The sequence below is a fragment of the Heliangelus exortis genome, chromosome 22 (assembly GCF_036169615.1).
Source record: "Heliangelus exortis chromosome 22, bHelExo1.hap1, whole genome shotgun sequence".
Classification (NCBI taxonomy): Eukaryota; Metazoa; Chordata; class Aves; order Apodiformes; family Trochilidae; genus Heliangelus; species Heliangelus exortis.
The window spans coordinates 3,525,144-3,536,640 of NC_092443.1; the positions used below are offsets into that span (position 1 = coordinate 3,525,144).

Here is an 11,497-nt window from a genome sequence, read left to right on the forward strand (position 1 = left end):
ACAATCACTGCTAGCACCAGTCTAAAGAATTCCAGAGTCCGTGGACAAAATATATAAAGCAAACACAATTTTAACCTACTTACCAGTCAATTTTGAAGCCAAGTTAAAAGGGTTTTAAAGGCCTGAATTCCAAAGTATGTGTTACAATCTCTTCTCTGAAATCTCAAGAGCTACAAAGAAGTTGGATTCTCATATGGCCTCAACTCTGCTTTTTACAGATTCAAATTGCAGTGCCTTTAGGAATAAAAAAACCTGACCAGGTAAATATAATTTTAACTAGCAATAGTAAATTGCAAAAATAATACACTACCTTCTTGGAAGCAAACCTGCTCATCTCTGAGGCTACTGAAATACTTCAAGGACAGTGCACCATAAATCAGAAAAATCTGATCACTTTTATCTCCTGTGCTATCTACCTCCTGTATTCACCAAGAAGCAGCAGATTTGCCTTGACTATTCCCCTTCTAGAGAAAAAAACCAAACTGCATCAGCTTCAGTTTACATAGAAAGAAAAACATCAAACTTTAATATTAAACAGACTTCAAGAATGAAGTATTCTCAGAATAGTCCACCATTGGTACAGAAGTTTTACAATATACAGAAGATTTAAATAAAAAAACCTATAAAACGCCCCTTTAGGTAACCCAAGCAGACCATTTCCCCCTCAAATGATGGCAGAACATGAACAGAAGTACTAAAATGAATGTACCATTTTGCCACTATTTTTTTTTTTGTCTTCCAGTAAGGAAAAGGATTATTAACTTCCATCTATCTGATGGATAAGAGACACAGAATTTCTGTAGTTAGTTTCAGGAACTGTGCTCTTCCCCCATTAAGTTATCATTACCTTTAAAAACCTTTTACAACAGTGAGTCTACCTCTCTCAAACTGGAAGTACTGTCTGGGAGCAAAGTTAGACTCAGCAAGAGGAAAGGTTCAACACTGCTTGGCCAAATGCCTTTACCAGTCTCACTGTGGTTTTAAGATGTTGTTGAGACAAACAAGATGCAAGTATGTCAGAATAATTAAAACTGAATTAAAAAAGACTGATGTAATAAATACAAAAATAAAGTTCTAACACTGAATTTCTGAAATTGAGTCCTGTCTTAAGACTGCATAAAGCTATGAGGTATTTTCACTTCCAGGAACAGAACATCATTGTGCAAATTTTCAGTCCAAGAGTCTCTAACCTCTGAAGCCCAGAGGTCATCAGGATACTATATTTAAAACCTCTTCTTTTTATACAAAAAAAAAAAAAAAAAAATCCAAAGCCAAGAATAACTTCCAATTATTTGCAACAAATTAAACACGAGTTTGTTCTGCCCAACATAATTCTTGATGATTTAAAGATTAGAAGGCTGATGGAATATTTTCTCCTCATTCTTGTCTATACAAAATTTGCCTTCACATGTAAACAGGAAGCCAGGTCTGAAAGCACTGACATCCAGGGGGGAAGAAATACAAACTGATTTATGATTTCCAAAAGGAAGGCTTCAGAGCACCCTTTGGTACTGGAATTTTCTTCTGCTGTAGACATTCCTAGAGGAGAGAGAGAGACAAAGAACAAAGGAAAAACAAATTATCTTAATTTGCCATTTCTTCTCAGGAATTCTGATGGCTCTTACTGCACACATTGAAAGCATTACTAACAAAATATACCTATATTTATTTTGAAATTCAAGCATAAACTCTGAAGCTATCTTATTTTAATATCATAATCTAAGTCAACCTCCAGAAAACAACTTTAAGTATTTTACAGGTTTGAAAGCTCCCATGTAGCTAATCAGGATATCAGATAAAAAGAAGCAAACCACTAATTAAAAAATTAGTCTTAGTAAATAAATCAGCAGAAGGCTCCTCAACCTGCACATCTCCACATCCCCTCTCACTGAATTTCATTTATAATCAAAATACATTTTCATTGAGAAAAATTAGGTAAGTAACTCAGTTACTGAAAAGTTATAAAAAATGGGCAACACCATAGTGATGGGGCAAGACCATGAGGTGTGCTGCAAGAAGCACCAGCTTCATTATTGGAATGATGCACCTATGGAACAAAGGGGAAAAAAACCCAAAGCAAAACCACTTGAAAACTGAAAAAAAATTGCTTTACCTCCAAGAATTGCTTGAGACGTGTTAAAGAGCCCATCTGTCCAGAGCTGGTAATTGCTTCAATTCTGCAGAAATAACAGCATCCACTTAAAAGTTGGGTTTGATTCACAAGTGAATGGGGGGTGAAGAGCAGAGATAGGAAAAGAGGGACAAATCCCTTAAGGGCAAAGACTCACCAAGTGAAAAACAAGGATTATTTCACATTTGTAACCACAGATATCATACCTTGGTATATAGTCTTCTTGGATAAATATCATCATTTTCCAGAACTGAGCTTTATACAGATTCAGGAGAGCATTTCCACACACCTATGGTACAGAAATCCAGAGAGATCAGGTTCCAGGACTGGGTTTCAGACTAGCATGACAACTTGAATGAACCTGCTCAGTATCAGCCACCCAATATTTATATATATATATATATATATATATATATATATGCATATATATATATATATTCAGACATTTAAAGAAATATACCTACAGCTGCAATAACACAAGCACATCTTCTCAGTGCCATCACTGCTACCACAATCACCTTTTATCCTTTTCAACTGTGTGGTGGCCAGTGATACCAATCTTATGTTATTCTTCCTCATGCTCCAGTCTCCTTCCAAAAATAACATTTTTAACTAATTTTAACTAGCACCATTTCCTAGGGCATGTTATGATCATTTCCCCATCTTGTTTACTGCAGCAGTGTGGATTCATCAGCTTTCTTCACACTGGTCAGTTTAAAGGACAGCTCCTCAAACTTCACCACTACTAACAGGATCCACATGGTGTGTATTTCAAGGTTTACCTTCTTATTTCTACTTTTATAGTTCTCTAAATAAGCACAGAAGCAGCCTGGGTTCAAGAATTTGTCTCCTCTGACTTCAGCCTTCAACCTGAGCTCTTACTTAGCAGTTGTATATCCTAGGATATAGAATTAATATACATCAGGCTCTGACCTTTTCAACCTAAAAATTCCCTCCTGTTTTATGAACTAGTTCAGCTGGAAAGGCCACAGGACTTCACTGCACTGTATAAACTGATGCCAAGTGGCTAGCAGACTTTATTCCTACAGGACCATGCAACTATTCTTGAATACCAGGAACCTTACACAGAACCAGATGCAACAACACAAGTTTCATGTATGAAAACTGAAGTTTTTGATCATTGAGCTCCACAGCTTTAGTTGCAAGAGCATGGAAATATTCATAATCCTTTCTGAAGGAATAAGGACAGGTTAAAAAAAACCTGCAGTTAAAAATCACAATGAACCTCATCTCATCTATCCCTTCAGAAACCAAACCACCACCAATTTACATCTCTTTAATCATTAGCTAATTACCTCCAGAAAACAAAACAGAAGTGTAGCTGTCACATCTGCCAGAGGCTCCATATTCAACATCTGAGAAAGCCAACGCCACCCATAGTTCAGCCCATGAGGATGTTTCTATAAAGCAACAAAAGAAAAGTTACTCACCACTTGTTTTATGACTTTCAAAATGCTATTATTAAAACAGACAGTTTTACCAGTTTACTTTCTAAAGTTATTTTACAGTAGCCTAACATAAGACTTGATCATTATAAAAATATAAAGGAAGTAAATACTGCAAATAAAGTTTTATTTTGTTGATTATGGTTATTATCATCTCCCTTCATATATAAGTTGGTTCAACTTCAGGACACCTTGACTACAGATCAAGTTTACAACACATTTAATAGACTCTAAGGACAGTAACAAGGTTCTAGCTGTAATTCCACACACACACCCCTTGTTTGCTTCCATGAGGCCACTGGACTTGAATGATAGCAGCATAAAGACAAATCATTCCTGACATTCGCTTTAGAAAATGATCTTGCTCTTCTATCTTGGAATCCTTGACTTCATATCCAAGCATCCTAAGTATGAGAAGACATTCCAGTGTCAGTACAGCAAAACACATTCACTCAGCTCCCTGCAGTTCTCAGTTTATTTAAGTCAACTGCACTGAGAATAGGGACACCCCCAAACCATACAAGAATTATTGCTGATCAATAAGGATCTGGATCATAAGCCCCACTATCAACTGTTCTTTGAAAAGGACAAAAAAGAAACAAAAGAGCACTTCCAAAGTGGAAGGACACAACATCCTCCAGGGAAAGAGGGTGAGGGGAGCTGCACACTGTGTCAGTCTCCAGAGTCTACACCAGAACCTATGCAATCAGAGATGGGGAAAAGTGGAATTCACTCAGAAGAATAAAATCTTCACCCTTGCAGGGTTCATGCTGGAGGTATCCAGTAGTAAATTTACCTCTGATACTCTTCCACAGAAGTCCCTTCTTTCAATGCAGGGTAAAATGGCACAGCATAAGGACACTTTTTGTGTAAATGAGCTAAAAAGAGGTCTCCAACTCGAGGGTGTAATTCCCAGATTCCTGAGGCCACAACAGCAATTGTGAAAGCTGCATCCCGGTGAGCAGCTACTTCTTCCCCTCCCTGTTTCTGGAGAAGGTGAAAGGAAAGTCAGTCTCTGCCCTTTCAAGTAATTTCTCAGACAAAAAAACCCCTCTCTTTTTTTGGCTTAATTAGCCTCTAAGAAGGGAGGTAGCAAATACAGGCTCAAAGCACAAGGCTGCACAGGTATTTCCACTCCAAACAATAATTTTCAAATGTTTACAGATCAGTCACAGTTTTACTCCATGGGCTGATTTCTGCATGTTTGTCTCTGCAGGTACAAAAAAACAGTTTCAAACAGCACAAATTTAGCAAATAAAGAATAGAGAAAAACACTGCCAACTTCAAAAAGCATCTTAAACAACGACAAGGACAGAAGTTTGCCTCTCTGGCCTTAGGGTCTTTTCTTCCCCTTCCAATTTAGCCAAGATTCAAGGTTTTGAGCATGTGTACAGTTTTGTGATTAGATCATAAATAAACCATCAGCCTTTTCCACTAACACTGTACCTAACTGTTCAGAATATGTAACATACAAGTCTGGGATTTAAAAAGATTCTTACTCCTGGAAGAGAGAAAATAAGGGATTGGAGGGAAAGAGAAATTCAGCTTTTCCTCTTTTACTTTTTTTACCCAAAATGCACCCTCCCTAATCAATATGAATGTTAATACCTGCAAGCTAAGCACCTAGTTTTATTCTTAGCAGCTGAAGACAGAAGACAGTGTTCAAACTCATTTCTTAAGAGCCCCTTTGCCACCCCAATAAAGAGGACACTGACTCACCACAAATTTCTCAGCAAGTTTGTAATAAACAAAATCCAGACCCTGTGGATGCTGAGTCACTGACACCACATGCCCCCCAGTCTGAACAGCCTTTCCTGAGAGCAGGTTATCAATCTTCTCAAATATCTCTTTCAGCTTAGTGCCTGCAAATAAATGCAAGGAAGGGAGAGAGAAGATCAGGGAGCAGCAGACAAGTCTTATCCAGACCACATCAACTTCACAAAAAGTTCACTAGACCTGCATCCTGAAGGGTAAGGCACCTCAAACTGCTTGTTTGCTACACCTGATTAAAGACACCTAAATCATAATGAAGCAAGATGCCTCTGAGGGCAGCAAGAGACCTTCAAAACACAAGCAAAAATCATGCTAAAAAGACTTGGACTGTGTGCACACCAGAATTCTGCTGTAGGGATAATTATAGAAACATTGGGTATGTTGTGACCTACTAAAATCTTTACAGAAAAGGCATTTCAGCTGGATTGGGTTCTTGGGTTTTCTGACCTGATCTGGTAGAGATCTGGCTCACAGGGATCGTAGCAGCTTTCTGCAAGTCTGTTTTTATCTTTTTAACCTGCAGAACAAATAAACAACTTAAAAAACCCTCACAGACAAGTAAACTGTGATCACAGCTTGAAATGAGCAGACTGTTAACAGAGGCTGTTAAGCCAGAAGTTTATTAATTTTTTTTAAATGAAAGCTGTTCTATTTTCCCTCCAAATTCAGATAACCACTCTTCAACAATATTAATAATTTGTTCATACCTCACTGTTGTCTTTGCAGTTGCTGATTTCACTGAAAGAAGCCACACACTGCTCAGAAGCATCCTGAAGCTGCTGGTACCACTGCATGATGCTTTCGTCTGCCTTAACTTGAAGTCCTGATATTCAAAAAAACAAACAGCAACCCCCCCCCAAAAAATAAGCAAACAAGACCAGATGACAAAGACCCAAAACTCTAGAAAACCTATATTGTGGTGTGACCCGGAAGGCAGCTAAATAACATGCAGCCACTCACCCACTGCCCCCTCTGGGGAATAGGGGAGAGAACTGGAACAGTAGAAATTTGTGGGTTGAGATAAAAACTACTTAATAATTCAGGTAAAGTATTATAATAATAATTAAATATCACCTACAGACAGAGCACGATGCTGCATGATAGGGAATAGCCCATTTCCCAGTTTGGATCCATTGCTCTGGTTATGCTCCCTCCCTCCCAGTTTCTTGGGCACCTCCACTTTAGTACAAGAAGTTGAAAAGTCCTGGACTTGTTAGCAATGACCAGAGCCCTCACTTTATTATCAACATTCTTCTCACATCAAATCCTGTACTAAATCCAACACACACCACTACTAGGAAGAAAATTAGCCAACCCAGAACAACATCAAGAAAACTTTTTTTTTGCAAAGATCTAACACCTGTATGTGTGCTTTTTTCCCAGAATTTAGTTTAGAAAGTTATGTTCATAAATGACTACAAGTTTACAGCTCTACAGCAGTCCTGCATACAGGGTATCTGGATTTAACTTATGATCAAGAAGGAAGTTAGTTCAGTGGTCTGTACCTGTATGTTTTGTTGTATCACCCATCTACACTTGCAGGAGAATGCAAGGTTATTCTCTAATATTCCAATATACTGTCTAGGAAGAGCAGGTTTTGCTCCAGGTGATATAATCCATTTATTCTGCATCCATTTCATTTCAAACGTTTGCTGCTACCAGTCCTACACTATTTTGTTAGTGGTGTTCAAAGTAAAGGCTATTGGAAGAGATGCTGTCACAACAATAAGATTCCAAAGAAGTATTTAACCTAACAGTAAAGAAGTGTGAAAGGAGTGAAAAAAGCCAGAAAAAAGGAAAAAACCTTAACCAACCTTCCTTCTGCTGCTTGCCCCCTGGCTGCTCTGCAGGGACAGGTGTCTGAGCCTTCATCTGCTCTTTTTTCTGTAACTCTTTCTGCTTCTGGCTCTCTTCCTTTTCACTTCTCTTTTTCTCCTCCACTGCTGCAGTGATTTCTTGCTGCATGCTGGCAATCAGCTCCCGCATCTCCTGCAGCGCTCGCTCCGTGCTGGCCACGTCTGCTTGAGTGGGGAGACCTCTCTGTAGAGAGACAGAGCAGGGAACAGAGCATCAGGCTTTTGTTCCACCAAAATTGTGTAGACCAAAATGCCAAGCACAAGGACCCTCTGAAGCATCAGCCTTCACATGACCCAGAGGCCCACTACACATTTTATCCTGTTAGGTGAAAGGATCTTTTCCTCCTCCGTTTGTACAAAATATTGGTCAAAACATCTGCAAGTTATGTTTGTCCATTAAGAGCTGTCACAAGAGCTTGGGCAACAAAAGTGAGTAACACACTTTGACAAGTATAAGGGAGCCCCAGTGCAAAGCCTGGACTGCTTCCTCTGCAGAAAGCCAGCTGTGACAAGCTGATCAGAGGAATCAGCCTTGTTTCATTTTTCAAGGTTTGTATTCCACTTTTACAGAGAGAAAAAAAAAATTTCCAAAGAAACCTAGTTACTGGAAAAAGGCTTATGAGTACAGGAGTATCATAATGTGTTCAGTACTTAACAGTTTATGAAGCAGTATGGGTATCTCAAAAAAGGACTTCACATGAAGATTTGACAATATTTTCACATTCAGTCTCTCTTGTAGAAATCCTCATGCATTTTCACAAGTCATTTTCAAGAGAACAGCTAAAGTAACATAGAAAACAACTCTTCTTTTAAATTAGATGGTATACAGGACAAATATTTAACTCATTTCTGTGACACCTTATTTATAACCCTAACAAGCTGCCTTTGGTGTCAACTACAAGAAGCTTTCTGAAGGAAAACCAACAAAAGGTAACAACAGCGCCAGAGCCTCTACCTCACTGGTGGTACGGATGAGCCCTGACACCAGCCCACAGATCTGGTTGCCACGATTACTGTATGCAGAAAGATCAATTTTTGGCAAGTCCTTGTGCCTATAATTGGGATCAATCTGCTGATTGAGCTGCAGCACTTCCTCCTGGATGGAATAAAGGCGACGCAGCCTCTCCTCTCCCTCCTCCTTACGCAAACGCTCCAGCTCCTCCTGGCGCTGCCGCTGCTGCTCGGCCTCACGCAGCTTCAGGTTTAGAATCTGGAGAGGGAAAGACACCAGAGGCACAAAATACCTCAGTAACTCCAGGCAGCAGTCACAGGTTGTGATGGAAGGTAACTCCCACAAGCCCCAGACCTTTGCTCTGTGTCGGTGTTCTTCCTTCAACTTCTCCTGCTGCCCCTGAGCCTCCTTTGAGCTGCAAGACACACAAAAGAGAAAAACTGTGTTCAAGGCATGCAGGAGAGGGAGTGCAAGCAAACACACAGCAAGTTACTTTTAGAATAAGTAAAGCTACAGGAAGTGTAACTGCCACAAATACAGTCCTTTTCTAACCAGTGAAACTTCACCAGTAGCCAGAGATCCACTGCACAAACAGTAACAGGAGACTTCATGTAAGAAATGCAGCAGATGAGTTTCAAGCACAAGTGATCAGCACAGAATTATCAGGCACAAGAATTAAGCCTCACTTTAATTAAGCACTATAATATTTTAAGGATACCAGAGCTGATCTCACCTCTTCTCCATTACTTCTTTCAAATCCTGGAATTCCTGATGCTGCTTTAGCTCCTTCAGCTCATCAAAGCGTTTCAGCTGCTCGCTGGCCAGGTCAGACACTGCCCTCACCATCTGCTCCTGCTGCTCCTGTCGTTGCCTGAGCCCCTCCTGCAGGGTGCAGAGGTCCCAGAAGCACCACAATGTAACAATCATGGCAATTTGATCAGAAAAAAAACACAAAATGGCCCAAAGTGGGCCAACACGGTCTACCTGGGAGAGTAAACCTACACTAAAAGGTTTAGGATAATTTACTGTCCTGCTGCTTCCAGCTGAGCATTTACAGCTGGTTACACAGCTCACACACACCCTCCAGTTCTCTGGTTTTACCTTTCCTTTCAAGCTGTGCATCTCTTCATACATCCGAATGCAGCCTTCAACTTCAGTAGCTTTAGATGGCAGAACTGCCTGAATGATTTCTTGCTCTGTTTCCAGCAGACTGAGATCACTGCTCCCCTGTGGGGTCAGCACAAAGGCAAAATCAGTGACTGAACAGAGTATGAGAGATACATGGAGGAAACCAGGGACACCAAGACTCCTGGGCTGCTCTTTATTGGTAAAAAAAAAAAATCAAAGGAGTTGACCAAGGCACAAATTTTTAGGGCTGTTACATGCCCCAGTAGTGTGGCTTCACCATTTTGAGTACCCCCCAGCACCTATATGAAGTTGGGATAATTACTTTTCCCAGTCACTAAAACTGGGAGCAGAGACATCAAGAGCCTACAGAACATTCAGGAACCAGCAAAGTCCAGGCAGACTCCCCATGTCCTCTTGACTTTCACTGAAGGTGTTGCACTGGAGGAAGTCAAGACAGATTCATACTTAGAATCATCTTCAGGAGGAGCTTTCAGCCTCTCTAAGTTTTATCAGATCTTCCTGCTCCACTCAGACATTTTTCTCACAGTCTAAATGGGGCCAAGATGATGCAAAACTTTGCTGCTCAGTCTCATTGTTGGGTGGTGATGTCACCATTTGATTCAATGGACAATTATTTTTTTTCAGCTGCTTCCTCAACTTCATTACCTCCACAACTCAACTGCTCATTGCCCAGATTTTTATCCTTTTGCCTCATAAAAGACCCATCCCACACCTATTTCATTCCATGCCTCTGGAGTACCCAGGAGGGGACTTGTGGACTCTTACAGGGGGCCTGACCCTGCTCTGTGACCTCATCCTTCCAAATGGATGAGCCCCCTGCTGCTAATCCATACACCTGCACAGCTCCAACTAGGAGCTCCAGCTCCATTCCTTACAACAGTGAAAAAGAGAGTTTGTTTTTGTTCTACTGTGAAATATTTTTCTATAAAAAACTCATTAATACTGATTTCATCATCACCTGCTTGTCCCACAAAAAGCTGACACTAGCAACTTATTTTCCCCTCAAAATTAACAAAACAAAAACCAACCTCTATCAGACAATTTATGGCAGCACATTAGCACTGGTTTCCCTCACAGCTGCTCAAATACAGATTATAATCACAGAGCTACCTTTGTTTCACTTGGCTCTGTAGATGAAAGTGGTGAAGAGCCCTGGAGGCTGCCAGATGTGACCTTCTCTTGGGAACAGGACCCACTTGTGAGGGGAGTGCATTCTTTAGGTGTTGAACTTCTGGAGGATGCATTTTCTTGGCCTGGTTGCCCAACCACTCTGTCAAGGACCCAGCCAGAATAAGGGGACAGCACAAGAGGAGTCATGCATCCTTCCAAGACATCCTAGAGAGAAACATCAAACAAAACAAAATAACGAAACATCAAAACACCTGCACAGGTCAGCAAGTGCTTTATAAGGCACCCCATTTACCTGTCTTATTCTGCTGTCTTTTCAGCACTTCTTCCAGGCTGCCCCACTGTGCAGATGAGCAGAACCACCACCCTGTAACACCTCCTTCCCAACCCCAGCACTATTTAGCCAGTACGAAGGAGCCAGACCTCGACCTGCTGAAGGGGCCCAGACACTGGCGCGCCAGAAGGACCGAGCAGCAGAGATAACACAAGAACGACTCATACATTTCATACCCTAGGGACAGCTAACGAGGCAAGAAGCCGACGTATGACCACTGAGCAGCGATCGGAGGGCTCAGTCACAGATTTTCTCCTCAGACCACACAGGGCGCACCTATGAGGGTGCCCCTGTGAGGAAAGCAGGACAGCGGCGGCCCGGGGGCTCACGGCGGCCCGGGGGGTCGCAGCCGCCCGCGGGGATCCATTCCTCACCTCATCCTGGAGCCAGTGGCGGCGGTAGCTCAGCTGCCCCTTGCTGGAGGTGCGCAGAGCAGCCAAAGTCTGCCAGCGGAGCTGCCGCTCCTGCACGACGCCGCGCTCCATGGCGCCGGGCAACTGCCCCGCCCTTCCGCTTCCGGGAGCCGCCGGGCACCGCCCCGTCCGCTGAAGAGCGGGCGCCCCCTTGCGTGCGGGAGGAGCTTTGACCCTGCCCGTTCCGCAGGTTCGAGTCCCGCCGGGGGCACCTCCCGGGGGCACCTCCCGGGGGCACCTCCCGGGGGCACCTCCCGGGGGCACCTCCCGGGGGCACCTCCCGGGGGCACCTCCC

At 42.1% G+C, this 11,497-nt stretch overlaps 1 protein-coding gene across 1 annotated transcript; it reads right to left on the reverse strand.

Annotated features, from left to right (window-relative positions):
- Positions 1-497: 497 nt before the first annotated feature.
- On the reverse strand, positions 498-11,303 carry GLE1 (GLE1 RNA export mediator). The gene is made up of 16 exons (XM_071765758.1): positions 11,164-11,303; positions 10,438-10,662; positions 9,280-9,405; positions 8,912-9,060; positions 8,533-8,593; positions 8,182-8,436; positions 7,185-7,410; positions 6,078-6,193; positions 5,818-5,887; positions 5,317-5,459; positions 4,394-4,584; positions 3,872-4,001; positions 3,448-3,552; positions 2,338-2,420; positions 2,114-2,177; positions 498-1,539 (listed from the first exon to the last, which is right to left on the reverse strand). The coding sequence occupies exons 1-16, from the start codon at positions 11,272-11,274 to the stop codon at positions 1,471-1,473; spliced, it is 2,124 nt and encodes a 707-aa protein (XP_071621859.1). The 5' UTR covers positions 11,275-11,303; the 3' UTR covers positions 498-1,470.
- Between the last annotated feature and the right edge of the window lie 194 nt (positions 11,304-11,497).

Bases quoted from the DNA above. Each gene is read 5' to 3' on its own strand.
- GLE1 (XM_071765758.1), bottom strand. From the start codon at position 11,274: ATGGAGCGCGGCGTCGTGCAGGAGCGGCAGCTCCGCTGGCAGACTTTG. The intron at 4,585-5,316 runs GTGAGTCAGTGT...CACCTTCTCCAG, and splicing joins AACTTGCTGAGAAATTTGTG to AAACAGGGAGGGGAAGAAGT. The intron at 3,553-3,871 runs GTGTGTGTGTGG...GTTGCTTTATAG, and splicing joins CTCATGGAAGCAAACAAGGG to AAACATCCTCATGGGCTGAA.